Source organism: Poecile atricapillus, chromosome 1 (assembly GCF_030490865.1).
Source record: "Poecile atricapillus isolate bPoeAtr1 chromosome 1, bPoeAtr1.hap1, whole genome shotgun sequence".
Lineage (NCBI taxonomy): Eukaryota > Metazoa > Chordata > Aves > Passeriformes > Paridae > Poecile > Poecile atricapillus.
In genome coordinates, this window is record NC_081249.1 from 97,479,984 (window position 1) to 97,499,208 (window position 19,225).

Genomic DNA, 19,225 nt, shown 5'->3' on the forward strand with positions numbered 1-19,225 from the left:
GGCATCTCTGAAACCGAACACTTCAAGCATAACAATTCTGCTTTTCTGATCCTTTATAGAAAACAAGCATATGAGTCAGATGTGGTGGGCCAAATATGTGAGAAAAGCACTATATTTTTAACAAGACTTAGCATTTGTGTTGGTTTTCACCCAGTTCCCTTTCAGAGAAAAGACATAGTTACCAAACATCTCTCAAAGTGTCAGGTCATGACACAAATCTAATATAAAAGTGACACAAATTAAAAATGGTCACCCATTTCTTGATGACTGGAATATTTTTATAATATCCCTGTGGTTCTTCCTACTGATAGACATTTGAAAATAAGATTGGATTAAATAAGGAGGTTGCAGCTAGTCCAGATTGGGATGTACAAAACCATTAGCTCCTAGAAAATTATTGCAACAGTGCAGTCGAGTCTAACTTTAATGAAACTCATGGCTCTTGCTTCAGCACCCAGAACTGCACAGATGTGTGTCATCTTTCCTGTCATAATCACAAGGCTGGCTAACAAGGCCAAACACCACTGCATGCTTTCTTCCTTAAATAGTGTTGAGGGCAAGGCCTAACTTGCGAGATTAAAAGAAATCAGAAATTAAAACCCTACAGAAATTTTTGAGCCAGCTATATGTAGTCTGTATTTACACTACAGCAGGCAAGACAATTATCATGGAAAATGGTCTTCATATTACAATCAATGCTATGAACAGTATCCAAACAAGATCCATTAAAATAGTGGCCCCACAGCACACACACTCCAAAGAATGCTAAAAATCTCACTTTGGTACTACTTACAGAGAGATTTTGATTAGGATTCCCTGAGGATAATTATTTTCCTGAAGAGCAAGCATAGATAAATGAGTCATAATCTTAGCAAGAGCTCAGAATGATCCATGATTTACAAATTAATTTAAAGGGGAAAAAAAAAGAGTGAGTAAACTCATATTTACACAACCAACTTCTCACTCTTCAGAACAACAGCATACAAAGGTGTGGGATTTTTTTTGTGGAGCTGCAGGTAGTGACAGTGTGAGAGTGCTCCAGGTCTGGGCAAAGTGGGCTGTCTTCCCTTTTGGGTAGATCCTTGGGAATATTTCTATCAGTTCAGGCTCCACTGCCCAGCTACTCAGATTTTATGAGGAAGTCAATCTTGAGTTGCAAATGGAGCAAGCTGGCAGGAGTTAATCCCCCAAAAAAGTAAGGAGCAACCGTTGAATGTTAAGCTGGAAAAGGACCATTTGTCCTGTGGCTGAAGTCACCTCAGGAAGCGATGGACCCCGTGTTTTGAGATGTTTCTGTTACAAACCCAAGCCACATCTGTGGAGCCCTGGGGATTGGTGCTGTGCCAGGGGCGGCTGTTCCTCTGCTGTTGGCAGAGCACTGCCTGTGGACCACACCTCCTGCAACATAACTCCTTTGTCTCTTAATGACACCATTTAGACAGCACCAGAAACTGCAGCAGCATTGCTTGTGCTGAGGTGGTGAATCTGTCTAGATAATGCTATTTGGGGAGCAAAAAGCCAGGTCAGCAGGATCACCAAATCATCATAAATAAACAGCTGCCTTTCAGTCTCAGGCATTGAGAATCTAAATCCATCTGATTGTCAGACTTGACAAACTTCTGCTGCTCTCATTTCAAACAAGTGGTTTGTAACATCCTCCAAAAGAGTTCTGGAGCACCTGCCTCTTTCAAAGTTAGTGCTGCCCCTGAAGTCTCCCATTTTTGTCCAGTGTGGCTTTAGGAAAATAAAGGTGACATTTAGTTTGACTGAATGTAGAACTAAAATAGATTACTTTAAAAATCAAAACCTGATTGCACTGCAGAATGTCCTGACATTAGTCATTGAATACTTTTAACCTAATCAAAGACCAGACAGTTCCCTCTGCTGTTACGTATCAGGTGAGATTCAGTCTGATTTGGGCACTGTAAAACTGATAAAAGGCCAAAAAATATGGATCCCAGTGAGCCATGCCAGTAGTCTATCCAGTCTCCAAGAGCAGACATTAGCAGTTATATGAGGACAGATGTGCATGATACTACATTGTCACATCCAACTCACTTCAGCTCAGGTAATTGCCTGAGTCCAGATTATTTCAGCTTTTCATCTCTTCCCTTATTGTCTCCAATTTTGTGAGATTTATTTATGGAAAAGACTCCCTAGCCTCATGAGAAGCCAAATTATGTGCTCAACCTAAACCAAACATGTTTTAAATTTAAACTTTTCTTAATTTTCGAGGGATTTTTTTTTGAGGGGTTGTTTCTTTTTTGTTAGGATTAAAGAGATTTGTGAAAGGTTATTAAGCTCACAGGTCAGTGTATACCAAAGCACTGAATTTTCTTCATTGCATTTCACATCCTTTCCTTTTATTCACGTCACGTGTTTCAGGTTTTGAATACCAGAAAAAAATAGATTGTTACTGCACAATAGAAATTTACCACCATAGAACAAGTTACTTTGTAATACTGTCTCAGCACTTTTAGAATTAAATTTGCCTGTAATAAAGAGGAGCTCAGATCTTGGCAGTAAATGGATTTTCAGCATGACACCTTCCTGTCAGTCACACAAACATAACAGAGGCACCCTAAACCAATAGCAGAAGATCAATGCAGTTTTAAAACATTAAAACATTTTTAGAGTGGTCCCTCTCGGTGTAGCTTGTGGGATTTGGGATGCCATGCTCCCCTGGCACTCCAGGTCAGGCTGGAGAGCAGCATTTCAGCAGCACTCCCAGAGGTGGGCAGGGGTTTGGTGTGTTTGCACTCTCTCGGGAGCTCTTCAGAGACACGGAATAAAGCTCCCTGCCCCAGCAGCACTGCTCCAGAGTCCTCAGCCCAGGGCTCAGGGAGCGTGCAGCCACTGTCCCGGCCTCTGCTCAGATGGAGGATGTGCACAGGAGCGCCCCAGTAGCGATGATCCCGGCCTGGGAGGAGCATTCCTGCATGGTGTCAGCGTGCCCTGTCACTATCTAACCTGTGTCTTCATTGTACTTTGCGAGTCAGCGTCACTCCGGGTCTTTACCCTGAAGCAAGGGTGAGCATATGCATCAGTCTGTCACAGCAGACCGTACTTTTCTGTAGGGGAAACAAATTATCTGTAGAGAAAATGCGGATACGATAATCTGCTTTGACACAAGGGATTTACTTTGTCCCACTCAAATACATTTGCCCATTTACATTTTAAAAATTGGGGCCTTCAAAATGTTATCGCAGCACTGCAGGAATCTTTCACCTTGGCAGACAGTGAGGCTTCTCACAGATTAAGTGAATGGCATAGTGGTTTTATTGTGCTAAGCTAAACTAAGCACTTAACTCATTAATTCATCACCACTACTTGCATTAAGGAGGACCTGCTATTTTAAATGAGGCATACCTCTTTTTTTTCCCCCCTCAAACATTTACACAATCTCATCTTTACCCAAAGCTTGTCAGTCACAGCTAACACAGACCTACAAGCCAGAGTGAGATTTTAATTTTTTTTTTTCAGTGTTGCCAGAATTTTCATGAATTTCTTCACATTTAAAGAGCTTCTGTTTGGCACGGGCTCTGAAAGTCATTTACTACAAGTACACAAAAGATTGCTGTGTCGATCAAGATATCTTAGCCACACTTGTAACGTTTTTAGTACCCCTTAAAGCAGACTCATGTTTATTGAAACAAGCTGCACAATTATTTTGTCAAGAAACATGGATCTCCTCAACTGGTTTAACCTTACTAAATGTCTGCTAGCTCAGAATGATTCTGAATTCCTCGAGATGTAGATCAAACCCACAGAGTCCTGCTGCAGTGCTTCCTGTGGTACTCACAGCACTGGGGGATCTGGTGTCACTGACCTATTTACAGACATATGCAAACCTGTTGCTCTGCTCAGAACAGAACTGCCAAAATTTTCTGTTCACTGTGAGGGGAGGAGGCTCTGTCATTAATATGAGTATGGAACAAAATGCTGTGGACATGCAAAAATGACCTTCCTTTACATTATAGGACAGCATCAAAACATGTAGACAAAGATCTTGGAAATATAGAAGAAAACAAAAAACTAGAGGAAAACAATCATAAATCTGAAACTTAAGAGAAAATGTGTCAGTCATCATTCCAGGTAAGTGTTTCATGTTACAGCATTAAGATCTCTTTGTCCACCATTTCTCTCTGGTGATCAAAGCTTTAGCTGGGTCTGGTGCTCACCTTCCAGAGGCAAAGCAGTAGTGGGGTCGTTTTGTGGTATAGTTTTAGGACAGACAGACTCAAGCTTTTGGCCAGTTTAGAATTCAGAGCTGCACATACAAATATAAAAAAAAGCCTGACATTTAGATGGAACTTAATACTTGGCTTTATTTTAATGCATGTGCTTGAGGAAATGAAAATATAGGATTGTATAATATACCACTGCGGTTCATGTACATGTATATGTATGTCTTTATATGAAGAGTATGGCTAGGTAGAGTTCAGAAAGTTTAAAGTTATGACTTGAAATGTTTACAGGAACTTCTTTTTCTGAAAGCAACATTTTCCTTGGTCACTTTCTTCATCATTAATGCAAAGGTCACGAAACTTCCTTCCCTTAGAACAAAACAATTCTCTTTAGTCCAAATTTCACACACCTGTACTGTGACCAGTTTTATCCTGGAAAGAGACACCATGTATTACATTAGTAACAGGTTTGAACATTTCCCCTGCTGGATCTGTATGAAGTAAACTGTTTACAATTGATCTGGCAGATGCCAAAGTTCTGCTGGGAATTACAGGAGCACCAAGAGCACCACCCTGTGCTCACACAAATATACACCACTGCTGCAGCTCTCCTCCTAGTATCCAAAGGAGGGGGTTAGACCATTCTTCTGGCCAGTTTAGGCCATTTAAAATTGACACTAGGATAACACAAGAGTCTGGAAACCAGCTAACCGTAGAGAGGTTTGTTGAGTTAGTCATCAACTGTTCTTAAAAAGGAGAGTATTACATGTCCAAGGGTGCCTGCATTGTAAGCTCCTCCACAGGAAAGCTGAAGACAGCCCTGGTTTTCAGTGATCTTAAGTAAATAGCACTGGAGAGCTTCTTGAGGTAGCAGGGGTCTAAAGCATGTGGGATTATGATATTTCATATTTACATAACAAGGTTTCTTATTTAAATGAGTGCAACTGTCAACAATTTCAATATGTCAGTATTGTTTGAAATTTTCAAATTTTTCAAATGCAAGCCACAAGTTTTGCTTTAAATATTTAGGATTTATTGGATTATATAGAGCAATTACATAGTATATAAAGAGATGCAGCATTGCTGTAGGCACTTTACCAGCAATATCACTGTTTCACTAGTTTGGAAAAGGGGATTGGGAATACCAAAATTATGTCCTAGGAAGGATTTAAAGGTGGAAAACAAGTCAATTTGGATTTTGAAAAAGTTGCTGCATAAAGACATTGTGTGCCTTTGATTTAATCATTTACTCTGTATTCCTTCAGATCAGTAGATCTGCATAAATTAAATGAACATAAATCCATTACTTACCACATAAATTTATTGGATTTACCAGGAACAATATTGCAACAGCAATTCTTGCCATGAAAGAAAGTGTTTACATCATTGAGCTGCAGAAGGAAGTACTGTTCATGTAGCTGTTTATATAAGTGTAGATAATGAGTAGTTGTGATGGTTAACATATTTTAAAATATTTAACTGGCTTTATCTTTCATATTTTCAGAGAATACATATAGACCAATTGAAGCATGAACGTGGATTGTATTTAAACATATACAAAGAAGTGACAGCTATTCATGGTTCAAGTATTAAGCAGATCATTCTACCAGGTTTTCAAAGGATTTTAGACACAATTATCTCAAGCTAAAAAAAAACCCCACAAACTAATTTTGGCAACAGCCATGATAATAGGTCACCATGTTGTGTTCTGTTTGAAATATTTTTTTGTAAATGTCTGCACTGAAGATTTCTTTTTGTTTGCCTTTATGTAAATTTTTTACGTAGCTATTTTTATACACTGTAAGGCTTTGTTCTGGGAGTTGCTGTTAATCTGATGTATAGTGTAATGGTTTTATTTCAATTGTTTTTATGACACCCTTTGAGCAGGTACATGTCTGATTCTGGTTGTTTTCAGTGAAGCCTCTGCTTTGTAGCAAGTACCTAGAGTGTAAGATTGTCTTAAAGGAAAACGTCAAACTCCTTTTTCATTCTTTGAAATCGTGGTAAAGCAAAAGGGTGACAGCTGTGACAAGAATGAACTAAATTGTTAATGACAGTGAACATTTAAAAAACCATGCAAAGCTAAACAAGCTAGAAAGGGAATAAAGAGTTTCCCTGAAGAAGTCTGGGTATTGAGTAAGGAACACTATGAAAAATTCCTAGCCTACATACAGCTGGTGGCTAAAAAATCCTTTGCTTCTAGAGCAAGACACACATTTTATTGATGGTTATCAGTCGTCTTTCATGTTAGCATTAGGATAAGGAACTGGAATTGTGGATTAATTTTGATTCCTTTATGTTATTCGCTGCCTTAAAGTACTGTACCTTTCCTTCTTTTCAGAGAGATACCAGTCAGAATTGGAAACTTTTTTTAAAAAGTGGTCATATCAAAGCTGCATTTTTTTCCCACAAAAATAGAATATATATATATATATATTTTTTGTGTGTTTTTGTTAACTATGCTACAGATATTGAATGCACCTTGAGATAATTTTAGTGTTTTTAACTGGTACCTAATTTATCAAACAGTACATATAATTGTAACAATGAAATGTCTATGTATCTTTAGTTACATTCAAGTTTGTAACTTTATAAACATGTTTTTTGCTTGAGGGAATTTTTTTGAATGGTACTTGATAAGAAAAGGTTTTAGGGTGAATGGCCAACAGAAAGTTGTATTTAAGGGAGATGAGTTTCATCTTATCTGGAAAGTTAGTTTCTGGAAGAAGGTAACAAGCAGCTTTGATGGAGAGGAACAGTAGAAGCAGAACATCAGGTTTCCATTTACAAATATCCAGGGAAAACGTAAGTTTTTATAGACTGGTAAGCAAAAATAAATAAATAAATAAATAAATGAAAAAGATGGACGTTAGGAAATGTATTTTGCCACTTTTGCATTATTTAGGGGGCAGAAAACACTGTTACTTGTAAATTTGTAAAATGTTAAATGTCTGGGCAGTAGTGACTGATGTCTTAATAAAAGCTTCCTGTAGTGCATTGGCATGGATTAAATACATAAGATGTCCTATAAACTCTATGCTGTATAAAATATTAGAGGGAAATCCTGTTATATGCCTCTAAACTTTAATTTGTTACTGTTTTATTTGGCAAAAAGAAAAAAAAAAATTATAATCTTGGTCAATATTTAAACCAAAGTAAAATGGGGGAAAAACCAAAGTAATTTGTTTTGCATGGCTAAGCCATTCTGTTATCTCTGTAAATATTGTGATTTTTTTCTTTTTAGAATTTTGTTAAAAAAATTCTAAAATTTTTAAACACCTGTTTTTCCAAAATAAAACGTGAACACACAAAAAAGTTACTTTATATATAAATATATCTTTTTCTTTTGGTGCAAGAACACTGCCAAGCGATACACGTTTTTTAAAAGAGAAAACAAATTCAGTGGGCATGACTCTGAACGGGAAAAGTTGTACCAGAGCCCTGTCAAGGAGTGTGCATCTATCACCTCTCTTTGTTTATAACACTACAAATAATTCTTAAATACAGAGAGGAATCTTCCAAAGATAGGGAAAACTCCAAAGGGAAAGCATAGGGAAGGGCTGAAAATTTTCATACCACTGTCAGGGGAATATAGGGCAAACAAGAAGAAAAAAAAAAGTCCTTCAACTTTCACAGCTACAGAAAAAGGAATATAAACAACTCCTCGCCTTTTGGGATTCTGCTTGATCTCCTATGCACTTTAAATCGTCAGTCCGAGGAGCTGGGTTTTTCACTGCTCCGAGTTCACTATAGGCAAGTTTCAAGAACCAGGAGTGCAAAAGAATTAATGTTTCTATCCATGCCTAAACAACAATAAAACTGAAGTATGTCTTCACTGGCTTGTGTGAAATCTCAGTTTACAAGAACACGTATGAGCCCGAGGGAACGCGCGAGCCAGAGCTCGAGCTGCTGCTGCTGCTGCTGCCCGTGGTCCTGCAAATACACCCCCAGAGAGTCTGGCTGGCAGGGAAAGTCATGGGGTGATGGGTGTGGGTTTGTGCACCTTCTCCTGGCCCACAGCACCTGGGAACAACAAAAAAAGCACAAGCTGGCACACAAAGCCTCGCCAGAGTTCATCATGCAGGTCTGTGCTTGTGACCTGGACGAATCATTCACCCCAGCAGTGAATCTGGGGTGGAGTGTCCAAATCTGAGTGTGAGCACCACAGGAGTTCAACCCCAGTTCACTACACACAGGAACAAAAACTAATCCTTGCTCACAAATGGTTTAAAAGCATGACAGGAGGCAGCAGAGGAGAGCCCATCCTCTAGCTTTACAGTCAGGAAATAATGTAATTAGTGGTGTCTGTTCATAGCTGTGCAGGAAACTCACTGAGCTTGGAACAAACCAGTGGCTTTCACTGCATGCAGCAAAGGCAGAATCCTGCAAAAACACCCATGGGCTTCCCAAGCAGCTCTGGAGTCCTCTGAAGCAAAAATTCCAAAGCTACATCTTTGCTGCAGTGGGTATGAGCCACAGAGACTGATAATGGTGTGGCCCCAAGGTGAGGCCTTCTGGAAAGAGAGGGAAAAAAGTACTTGGGGATAACACTGTCAAAGGAAAAGCACAGGGACATTCAGTGCTGGTTCTGAGTCCTACAGACAAGCCTCTGTGGAGGGCTTTACTGCACCTACAGCTGCTGCTCAGGGCCTGAGGAAGGGACAGTGCTGACCATGCTGCTGGCCAGGGAAACAAACCATCCACACCTCATTGTCTGGGCATTTGCCAGATCTGCCAGCACCAACCCAAATGGTTTAGGCAGTATGTTACATCTTTTCCTGGACACAGTTTTCATCCTGTCATGTTTTGGAAAAAATACACAAATAAGTAACTAAATTCTATATTGGTTGTTATTTGAACATTATGAGATACTAATGTGAGTTTTATCCATATTGGTACCAGCCCAAAAAGATGTACAAGAATGAATAAATCTAAATTTGGTGTGGTTTTATTTTTAATGATAAATTTTGTCAGGGAACATCCGATATTCACCTAATAGCCTCAGCTGCTGGCTGTTGCAGTGAAATCTGATTTACTTGTAGTACCACATGTAGCTGGATACCTTCCTGTTGACTTCATATTTAGACAGCCATATGTCTGTAATTATCTCAGCTACAATTAAGCAGTGACATATGAAATGAGATCATGACCTCCTGTGTCAACCACATCTGTGCAAATGTTTTCTGGGTTTCCTTTTGACAAGAATTTGTCTGCATTCAGGTGTCTGTTTCCAAGAATTGTCCAATACAGCATTTTCAGGCAGGTTTCTCCTCCAGGCAGAGGAGGCACATAGCTTTCAGTTATGTGCTTCTAACCCCTGAAGGGCTCCCAAGCTCTTCTAGAAAAGGATAACATCCTCAAGCTGGCATAATTCAGCGTGGGGTAAGGCTCACTTCAACCCTCTCTCCTGCTGACATATGGAAGGGAGGGCATTGTAGGAAGGGAGGCAGGCAGGCTGCAGACAAACCAAGCAGCCAAACCCACCCCCCACACACCCCTTGCCTGTGTACACTTCATGTGTAATGCAGCTCACACATTCAGTAAAGATTTGCTGCATTTCAAGTTATTAGAGAATCAGAAACTAAGCCTATTACTTATTATCAAATTATGTCAAAGCCAATTTCTAAAATAAGACTAACTCCATCCACCCAGCCACTCACAAGTCTTAAAATGTCTTGTAATTCATACATTTTTCTCATTTACATTCTAAATAGAGACATTTATTCTGTTTGTAGCAAGGAATTCACTTTGATGTAGTAATGAATTTCAGCTTGAAAAGGTAGAGCCTGACAAATTACTAGGGAATTTTGTTTCTTAGTGAGAAAACAGTAATGTACCTCTGTTGTCACTCACCCTCCCCTGTTTCCCCCGAGATGTTTTGTCTCTTCCCATGCTCCACCTGGTGTTAGAGCCAAGGCCTCTGTCAGAGTCTGTTCCCTGTGCTCATTGCCACATCTCCTGTTCAGTACCGATGGATTCTCTGCTGCCCTCACCATCAGTTCTTCATTTGCAGGACACCCAGTAAATAGCAGCAATTAAACACAACACAGACATGAAATAGACTGTGAAACAGGGAAAAAGGTAGAAACATACCAAGCTTCCTGTGTTTGGGCTTCTATGTGTTCACTTCCATAGTTTTGGAGTCCCCTGGAGTTTCACTGGTTTGGGAAAATTGCACAAAAATATAACCCACACTCCAAAGGCTCAACTGTAATGCCATAACATATATCCATGCACACCACTGTGCCTTTTCTTCTCATCTAACCTTTCTCCTGTCACTCATAGCATTAGAAATAATGTTAAATAAATATCATTAGGTACTGGAATGCCAGCACAAGTCTTAGGTTTAAGAATGTGATCTTTTTTCCTATATTCAGTCCACACATTTGTGATGCAAGGATTTATTGCATGAGACCCAGCCCTAGACTTGAGAGAGCAGAGGGAAGCAACATCCTATTGCTCTAAACAGTAACAAATTAAATCATATTTAAATATAGTGACTTCCATCCATTTTGTTTTTCTAGAAAAAAGGAGTCTCTCTTTCAATACAAACCTATGTTCGATTTCACTCAGATATATTCCACAATATAATAATAATTATATAATGATACAGAATATAGTAATAGAAAATAATTATATAATAAGCTATATAATAAAGCTTATAATAAAAGAGACCAACTACAAGTCCAGAACAATGCTTCCCTCAGATCAAACTCACATCATCCTAATCCATTCCCCCCTGCCCCTTGAGATTCTCTCCAGATCAGTTAAGTGACTGAATAGGCATATCTCTGATGTCAGTTTGTTTTCTCCAGGGCTAGAAAACAATTACAAATTCAGGTTGTGTTGTAAGTGTTCAATAATGTCTACACACCAGATCAAGAGTTTTCATTAATATCTGCATCTGTCACAAGAAGAGCTATTCTAGCATGGACAACAGAATACAGTTTAAAGGAAGAACATATAATTGAATCTAAATTCAGGAAATTAAATGAGTTAAAGACTCAAATAAAACCCTCATAAAGACAAAATATTTTCACAAATTTGATTTCGTCCATGTTGATATAAAAGCTTTTTCTGGTTTTATTATTGCAAATAAAGAAAGATAACACTCATTTCCATGAATTTAGGGAAGTAAACACACACAACAAACATAACTGGCCAAAGTGAGTGCACTTACTGAACAGAAAGAAACAGGATATGGAAATCAGCTCAACAGACTTTCTGATAAAATTAAAGCTAGCAAGATTAGCAGTGTGTGGAATACTCAGCTTTTGTCTCTTGTCAAGTGTAGTATCTATTCTAAATGCAATGTCTTTCTACCCCCACCCACTGTACCTGAAATAACCCACTGTGCAGTGCAGTCCAGCTTTGCTGTTTCTCTTCTGCACAGCACTGCATCCCAGATTTGCCTAATCCAAACCACATCAGGAACAACAGCAGAAAAGCAGAGTTTTTTCACTGAAATTTTTACACATATTTGAGTCAGGGATAAGAATTATGAGTTTGGCAACAAAAGTCATCAGTAGTCAAACTGAGAAAAGTCATATTTGTGGACCATCTCCTCTCACTCTGCCTTTGAAAAATCAGTTGTTTGATCCTTCAAAAAGGGGTGTGGGAGAGAATGGAAGAGTGAAACCGCCAGTAAGTAGGAGAATAACTCACTAAAAGTTACCTTAAATGCAAGCTAAATACCTTTACAAGTGCAAGTCTTCAAAAAATAAAAAAGGCAGAAAAAAGAATCCGAGGTGGGAATGTTGCTGTGGTCAGCAGCATCCTCCAAGGACACAGCCCTTACACAGGAGTGCTGCTCCATCCAAATGCTCTCCCTACTGCTCTCCCTAGAGCACTTTTGCAAACATTTTCTCTCTCCTCATTATGAATATGTTTCTCTGCACTTAGATGAGCTAAAAGGTGCTCATAGTTATCACCACACAGGGATCTGGGGCTCAAGGCAGTCAGAGCAATCCTTTACAAAGCTGCTACAGAGTTCTAACAGAGGAAACCACCAAATCTCTCCATGCAGAGGGGGAGCAGCCTACAGTATTGGGCAGAGGTAAATTCAACAATTAACAAATCCATCTAATTCCAGTTGCAGCAGGATGGAAATGCTGAAAGGAACTTCAGCCACCACAGAAGGCATGCAGAGGGTTGACATTAAGCAGGTTGCATTTGCTCATGGAGTTTTAAGGAAGGTCTGATGGCTGAACCAGCAGTAGCTGGAGCAGGACTGGCTGAAGCACCAATTCAGCTTCAACACAGCAGCAGGTACCAAGAGAACTTTTTAAACATCTGTATTTCTTCAATCAGTACAATTCAGCTCAGAGATGAACTGGAAGGAAAGAAAAAAATTCTGTGGAAATAATTAGGCTGGACAGGATGAGTGTCTTCAGCTCTAAGAGATAGGGTAACTAAACCCAAATAGATCAGCTTCCTGAATATACATAATATTGCCTTTATTATAATAATTCCACCTTCAGTACAAAACATATACATGAATTTACATGAAGAAAAGCATTGAACTGCGTTTCAAGGTATTACTAACCAATAACCCTCTCAAATGGTGTTTTAATGCACTCAGTTCTTTCTTCCAACTAATTCTTGACACAAAACATGAGTGTAATAAGTAATCCAGCATAAAAATGCATTACTCAGCATTCCTAATAAATCCACTTGACACATAAGGCATGGCCATTTGTTACTGACTGGGCACAGGGCAGAGACATGGCCAAACAAAAGTGATTGTGGCTGTGGTAAATCTGACAGAATTTCTAAGGGGGACACAGCTTCTGCTTCCACCATCCTGAAAAGAATTTTGGTGTGAAGGTATCACAAACAGAACTCCCATTGTGTATTGCTGATGCTCAGCTACATGGGGAAAACTCTAAACTCTGGCTAATGCAGAAACTTCTGCATCAGGACAGAGGCAGAGAGAGAGAAACTGTCAGGCACCAAGGAACCGAGACAGAACAAATAATGAAATTACTCATAAGGCATTGAAGCTGACCCAAAATCATTAGAAAATGGTTCAGGAATGAGAATTTTTCCAAAAAGAAGCTAAATAATATTTCAAAGGAAGAAGAAATAAAAGACTATGAAGAAAAATAAATAATTAAATAAATGAATATTAAATTAAATATTCATATAAATAAATGAAACAAACCACCCTGCCTGCAATGGCAGCTACTAAATATCCAGAGATATCTGAAGATTATTATAAAGTTCCAAACAAAAATTTGCCAACCTCCCTGTTCCAAAATAGGAACCATAAGCTGAAACTGCCTGAACCAAAAATATTTATGGGGACATTTGAGGTATAGGGACAATCTTGACCATGTAGGAACTAACGAGCTAAAAATGGGAATGAAAGAACTTTTACATTAAGAACATCACCTCGAGGATTGCAGATTATTGTGGAAGACAGTCTAAGTGGAAGAGTAACCAGATTGGTGTTTAAGATGTTTACAACACTTTCTTACCACTTTGAGTTCCATAGAGACACAGCCATGCAAGGTCCAGAACAATTCTTCTTTCAGAAGAATCACATGCTGGGTTGTTGCCTTAGGATCTGACTCTCCTCCTTTGTATTGCAAGCTTGAGATAGAACTGATAGGGACTGTAATTCTTATTGATTAATCAACATATCACTAATAAATAATAAAACAGTTTAATTACCTAATAAAAAGACAGCTGTTTCAAATTTACATTATTTGGCCTGCTGTTACACACAGCTACAAAGCTACCATTTATCAATGCTAAATCCTATTAATTACACATAACTACTACTGAAATACAAGTCACCCTTCCCTCCCCACAGCACTTAACATTAAGGTGCAAGTTATCCCTCTTGGCTCTGCTCCCCTACAGCAGCCCTTTCCAAAGCAGGCCTGCCTGGCATGTGAGAGATTTTTCCCAAGGGTGCCCTCTGGCATCCTGGTGGCCTTAGGCCAGTGGGACAGCTACAATGACATCTATAAAAGCTCATACTCTTATATCTGGAAAATCTGACCTCCTTTGGTTTTTACCTGATTTTTATCTTAGTTTTCTCCACTTCTGAACCCTTTTGTTCCCCTTGTACCTCCTTTCCTCTAGGCATTCCCCTCCCAAATTAATGTGTCTCTGTTTTTGCTTCTCCACCGGTCCCAATGCTGCTACATCCAAATTTCCTGCCCAAATTCAGTGGGTTCAATAACAGTAATGAAGCAATCTCATCTTTACTAATGCAGTTCCCTAACTGAGGGGAAAGTGGCAAGACAAACTCCCCTACAGCTGCCTGGTTATTTTTAGCTTACCTGTCCTCCAAGACAAATCACTCCATATGGGAGCCTTGGTACCACCACTACCTGGATCCAGTAAAGCATAAGCATTTCCCTGTCATCTGCATGAGGAGTGTGCATGTGGCAGCAGCTTGTCAGATTGTTTCTGTTCTTGTCACATTACTGCTTCTGTTCACATCATCACCATCCTGCTCTCTCTTAGCTGATGGATTGCAGTGCCCTTGGTGTGCCCTTCAGACAATCTACACCTTTTCCTGGAGACACATTAGAATCCAAGACCTGGCATTCCAGCAGGACATCTGCTCCCCCCCTCCAAAGGTTAATTCAAAGTGTTCTGGGGGAGGACAAAATCCATAGAGGTTATGCCAAAATGAATCATCTGTGTAGTAGACAGAGGTAGCCTGGCTATAACACAGAACAGAAGATGTCTTTATTTAAATCCACAGTGATGGCATTCAAAGATGTAGAAGAAACATTGCTTTGTTCCCATTCCTTTCCCCCCAAAATGAAGCTGAAGAGCATTGTTAATGATGATGGTGATGATGGCAGCAGAGCAAATCACTGCTTAGAGACAGCATCCAAAAAGTGCCTGAAGTAATAAGCAGAAGAGCCTGCTGCTCTGAGCTGAGAGCAATGTGCACCCTTCACACTGCTGGTGCCTGCAGTAGTGAGTGAGCATCCTCCAAGGGACCAGTTGTCCTGCTCCTGCATATCTGGGGTAGGGGAGATTGCAGGCACAATGTAAAACACCACACAGGACTTTATTGGGGGTCTGGCTGTAGACAGTTAACTTTATTAGCCACAAAGATCAAGCACTCACCACAGATACCCTCAGATACCATTCTGATCCCTAATCATTCTTGACAGCAGGTGGAATTTTGTGTGTTGAATTAGGAGTCTGTCTTCCCTCACGTCAGAGATCATTTCCTCCCAGTACAGCCTCGGTGCCTGGAGAACACGGCAGCATTAATAGGTTTCATTTCCCCCTACTGATGCTGAACAGCCTATGATTAATCACACTGTCACTGGATCCTATCCTGATGAGAAAAGTAGGCTAAGCATTATTTATATTTCTAAATGTTAGGCATTTGCAATATGGTTTTAACAGTCAGTACCCTGATTTTATGTGACAGCGGTTTGTATCACAAAACAGCAGTGGCTGTATGTGAGGATCTGCTGGCCATTTCTCAGAGCTGGCTCAAAGTAGCCAGGCTCAATAAAAATTACAATAAAAAATTTAAAATCATTATTTTGTCCTTCTGAAACCTGTTCTCAGTAAGAACCCCAATGCAATTACCATTCCAGGTCACATCACTTTGGCAGTTTCTCCTTGCACGCAGTGAGCCCGTTCCCAAGGTGTGGGTGACATTACCTCAATGCTTTCCAGTCAAAAGGGTCAATTGTCAGAATTGTTCAGAATTTTTTCAGCATTGAACTGGGCTATTCTGCAAATAAAGCCTTGTACAGCAGTGAGCTCAGGGCCCCCCAGCAGGACAGCTGCCCTTCCAACTGGTCACCTCAGGCAAATGACAACAACCCAGTGGTATTTTCCCAACATGTAAGTTTTACCTTGCTCATTAAAGACAGAGATTTCCCTACTCCTTTATTATCACTGTTTATTGTAACTAAATGACTTGGTAGTCTTCTGCCTGGCTGTTTACAAAGTCCCAGTGCATATTCTGTGATACTTAGCAACTGCTCAAAGCCCTGTACCCTGGTCTGAACCTCATGAGGAAGTCAGACACTATAATTCTATAATTTTATTAACAGCTCCTTATTGAAAGCAGAACATCAGACTCAAGCTAATCAGTTCTGTTGACACAACAAGCTTCAAACTCCTGGCTTACTCTTTCCTAATCAGAAGCCTAATCAAATTTTACTTGTTAATATGACCTGATTATTAACTGGCCCAGAAAGGAAACATTTTTCTCCCCTAGTTATTCCAGCCAGGACCCTCCTGGGCCCTCTGCCTAAATCCACTGGCAAGTGCTGGTACACACCTGCCATCTTCTTTTGCTGGGCTGGGTTTTGTCACCTCTGACATAAAGGGTAAAACCAGCCATGAATGAGTGAAATGAACAGCAAACATCATGCCTGTGGAAAGGCAAGGGCACCTCCAGAGATGGCACTTTGAGCTACACTGAGCATCTCCCACATCAGTCCCAACGTCTGATGGAGCTCCAGCCTTCTCTCACACCACACGTACCTGTCAGAAAGAGGCGTGTGCTGCATCACAGCCTGCTCCTCCAACCACCCTGTGCCATCACACAAGGCTGTCGCTGCTTGCCCTGCGCCAGACAGCTGTTCCCGAGCTCCAGATGTGCTTCCCCTGTCCCGAGGAGGGCGGCGCAGCGGAGGGCAGTAAAGAATGGTTCCATTTCTGTACATTTTTTTTCTTTTCTGTCCCTCTGCACAGCAGCACAGGAGCATCCTGCCCTTGGGCACCGCTCAGGCTCCCAGGAGATGGCCTGGGACAAGGACAAGGAGGAAACCTCGTACAGAGAGAGGCTCTGATGGGAAGATGGGTGGGAGTGCCCCATCAGACACACCAGCGAGCCAAGGGATGCAGGTGACAGAGAGGAGGAGGGGGAAATGCACTTCAGAAAATAAAGGAGCGATCTGAAACCAGCAAAGCAGGAAACGAGAGGAGATCTTAGAAAGCAGAGAGCAGACTAAACATGCAAATTCTGACTAGGAATAAAAAAGAGGCTGGTGGGAGAGAAAACAGCTCAGGACAGCACAAGCAGCTGAGCAAACAGCAGCAAACCATCAGCAGCGCTGTGAAACGCAACTGAGAAAGGATGTGATGCTCTGCAAAGATCACAGAAGGAATCATGACTCAGGAGGAAAGGAAAACCTTGCTTGGAGTCTGGGGGAGATGACTGGAGATTAACATCCCAACACTTTGTCATGTTTTGTACAACCACTAAATAAATAAATATTCTTCCCTGAAAACAGACATCAGATTTGTGTATGCAAGCATTGTATATTATATAACAATCATTGTAAGGTTAAACATTACAATAAAAAGAAAATGGAGAGGGAAGCATGAAACAGAGGGGGGAAAAAAAAGGCCTAGTGAATTCTACCTTGTGTTTCAGTTTCCATTGGCAAGCACTCAGAATGGACAAAGTGACTTTCTGGCTCTCCTGTTGGGACAATGCTGCTACTTGAAGACTGGGGAGGGAGGGGAAGGGCTTCCAACATCTCTGAAAAATGTGCACCTCTTCAGAGCACAATCACTCAAAAAGAGAGCAGTGACTAAAAACAGATTAATGATAACATGCTCCCTCCACCACACAGTAGCAAAAGTAAGCTCTCAATACAAATTATTTGACTTCTTTTTTTCCTTTTTTTTTTTTTTTTTTTTTTTTTTTTTTGCAGGAAGGATGAGTAATCACATGAGAAATCCATGTGACGATAGATGGATGTCACCATGGACAGTTTAGGAAACAAAGTACTTAAAAAAATCTAATTACTGCACATCTTAGTGGATTTAAAGCATTTGGGGGTCATCCATCAAAATTAAAGCATGCTGTGATTAGAGAACCATATTAGGACGGGATACATCTTGCATTACAAGGGAGCCTTCCAAATTAAAGTCAGCATGCAGGGAAAATGTGATTCCTTTGAGCTTTCACTAAAATTTAGACAACTTGTAATTAATATGCATGTGGGATGACTTGTAAATTGGTGGGTCATGTGCCTTTTTAAAACTTGATAATTTTAATGCCATTTTTATTAATATGATTAATGCAAGCCAGTTTGTCTGATGGGAGGGAACAGAAGCAAATCAAAGTTTGCTGTCTGCTTCATTTAAACTCAGATTGGTAGGAATATACACTGCTTCCTGGCCTGAGTTATCAGATAGAAAGAGGAAAAGAAAAAAAACTCACAGAAATGGAACCATTATTTACTGAAGAGGATTGGAAGCTGTCATCCATTGAACAAGGCTTGGTCAACCAAACTTTGGGACATAATTGTATCTTCTACAAGATGCCAAGATAATGGATAAGGATTTCAAAGGAGTTTTATTAAAAGACAGTATTTTCCAGGCTGTAAAAGGGCTTTAGATTGACAAACATCCTCCAAAAGTGAGCTAGGAAATCAGAGAGACAGTTTAATCCACACTGCCTTGATTTAGGCTCACTAGACTCACAAAATATCTGCTGAAACACAGGGCTGCCGTTTATGATGAATCCAACTTTCTCCTGTAATGTGACACCCTTTTATAAATGAGCCTGTGCTGCTGCAACTCAGGCTCAAGAAAAGAGGAGATAGGAGAGGTTGGCAACTCTGGAAGCCAAGCCTGCAATGTCTCAGATGAAAACCTTGTTTGGCATTGTTTCCACCCCTGCAGGGTCCTCTCACTGTTGAAGGGCGCTAGAACATGGGTGATGTGTGAGGCACAAGGCCACAGCTAACATTCACCCTGCAGCCCTGCTCCACACAGCTCCTCCTCCTGTGGCTGTGCCCTCCCTGTCCCACAGCTCCCCTTCCCTCCCCTCCACTGCTGCCATGGCAGAGGCAAGGAGTGGATGCTTGTGGGTGCAAGCAACCCTGCAGAAAGTCCATTTTCCCTGTGTTTGCTGCACAAGATTGCATGCACAGCAATATCACATCAGGCTTTACCACGCTGACACCACATCTTCCTCACATCAGGAGGAGGTGTCTGCTCTTCGTGTTCTCCTGCGCACAGGCACACAGGGATGGACTGGACGTGCAGGGAAGGGGGTGTTTCAGAAAAGCCCTGGGCTGGGC

At 40.5% G+C, this 19,225-nt stretch overlaps 1 protein-coding gene across 1 annotated transcript in view; it reads left to right on the forward strand.

The window, feature by feature from the left end:
- The window catches only part of ALCAM (activated leukocyte cell adhesion molecule), a 114,929-nt gene extending 107,628 nt beyond the window's left edge, over positions 1-7,301 (forward strand). The window contains exons 15-16 of the mRNA XM_058829214.1: positions 3,981-4,095; positions 5,692-7,301. Of these exons, the coding sequence (XP_058685197.1) occupies positions 3,981-4,068 (88 nt within the window). The 3' untranslated portion in view covers positions 4,069-4,095; positions 5,692-7,301. The remainder of the gene's footprint in view (positions 1-3,980; positions 4,096-5,691) is intronic.
- Positions 7,302-19,225: the final 11,924 nt, after the last annotated feature.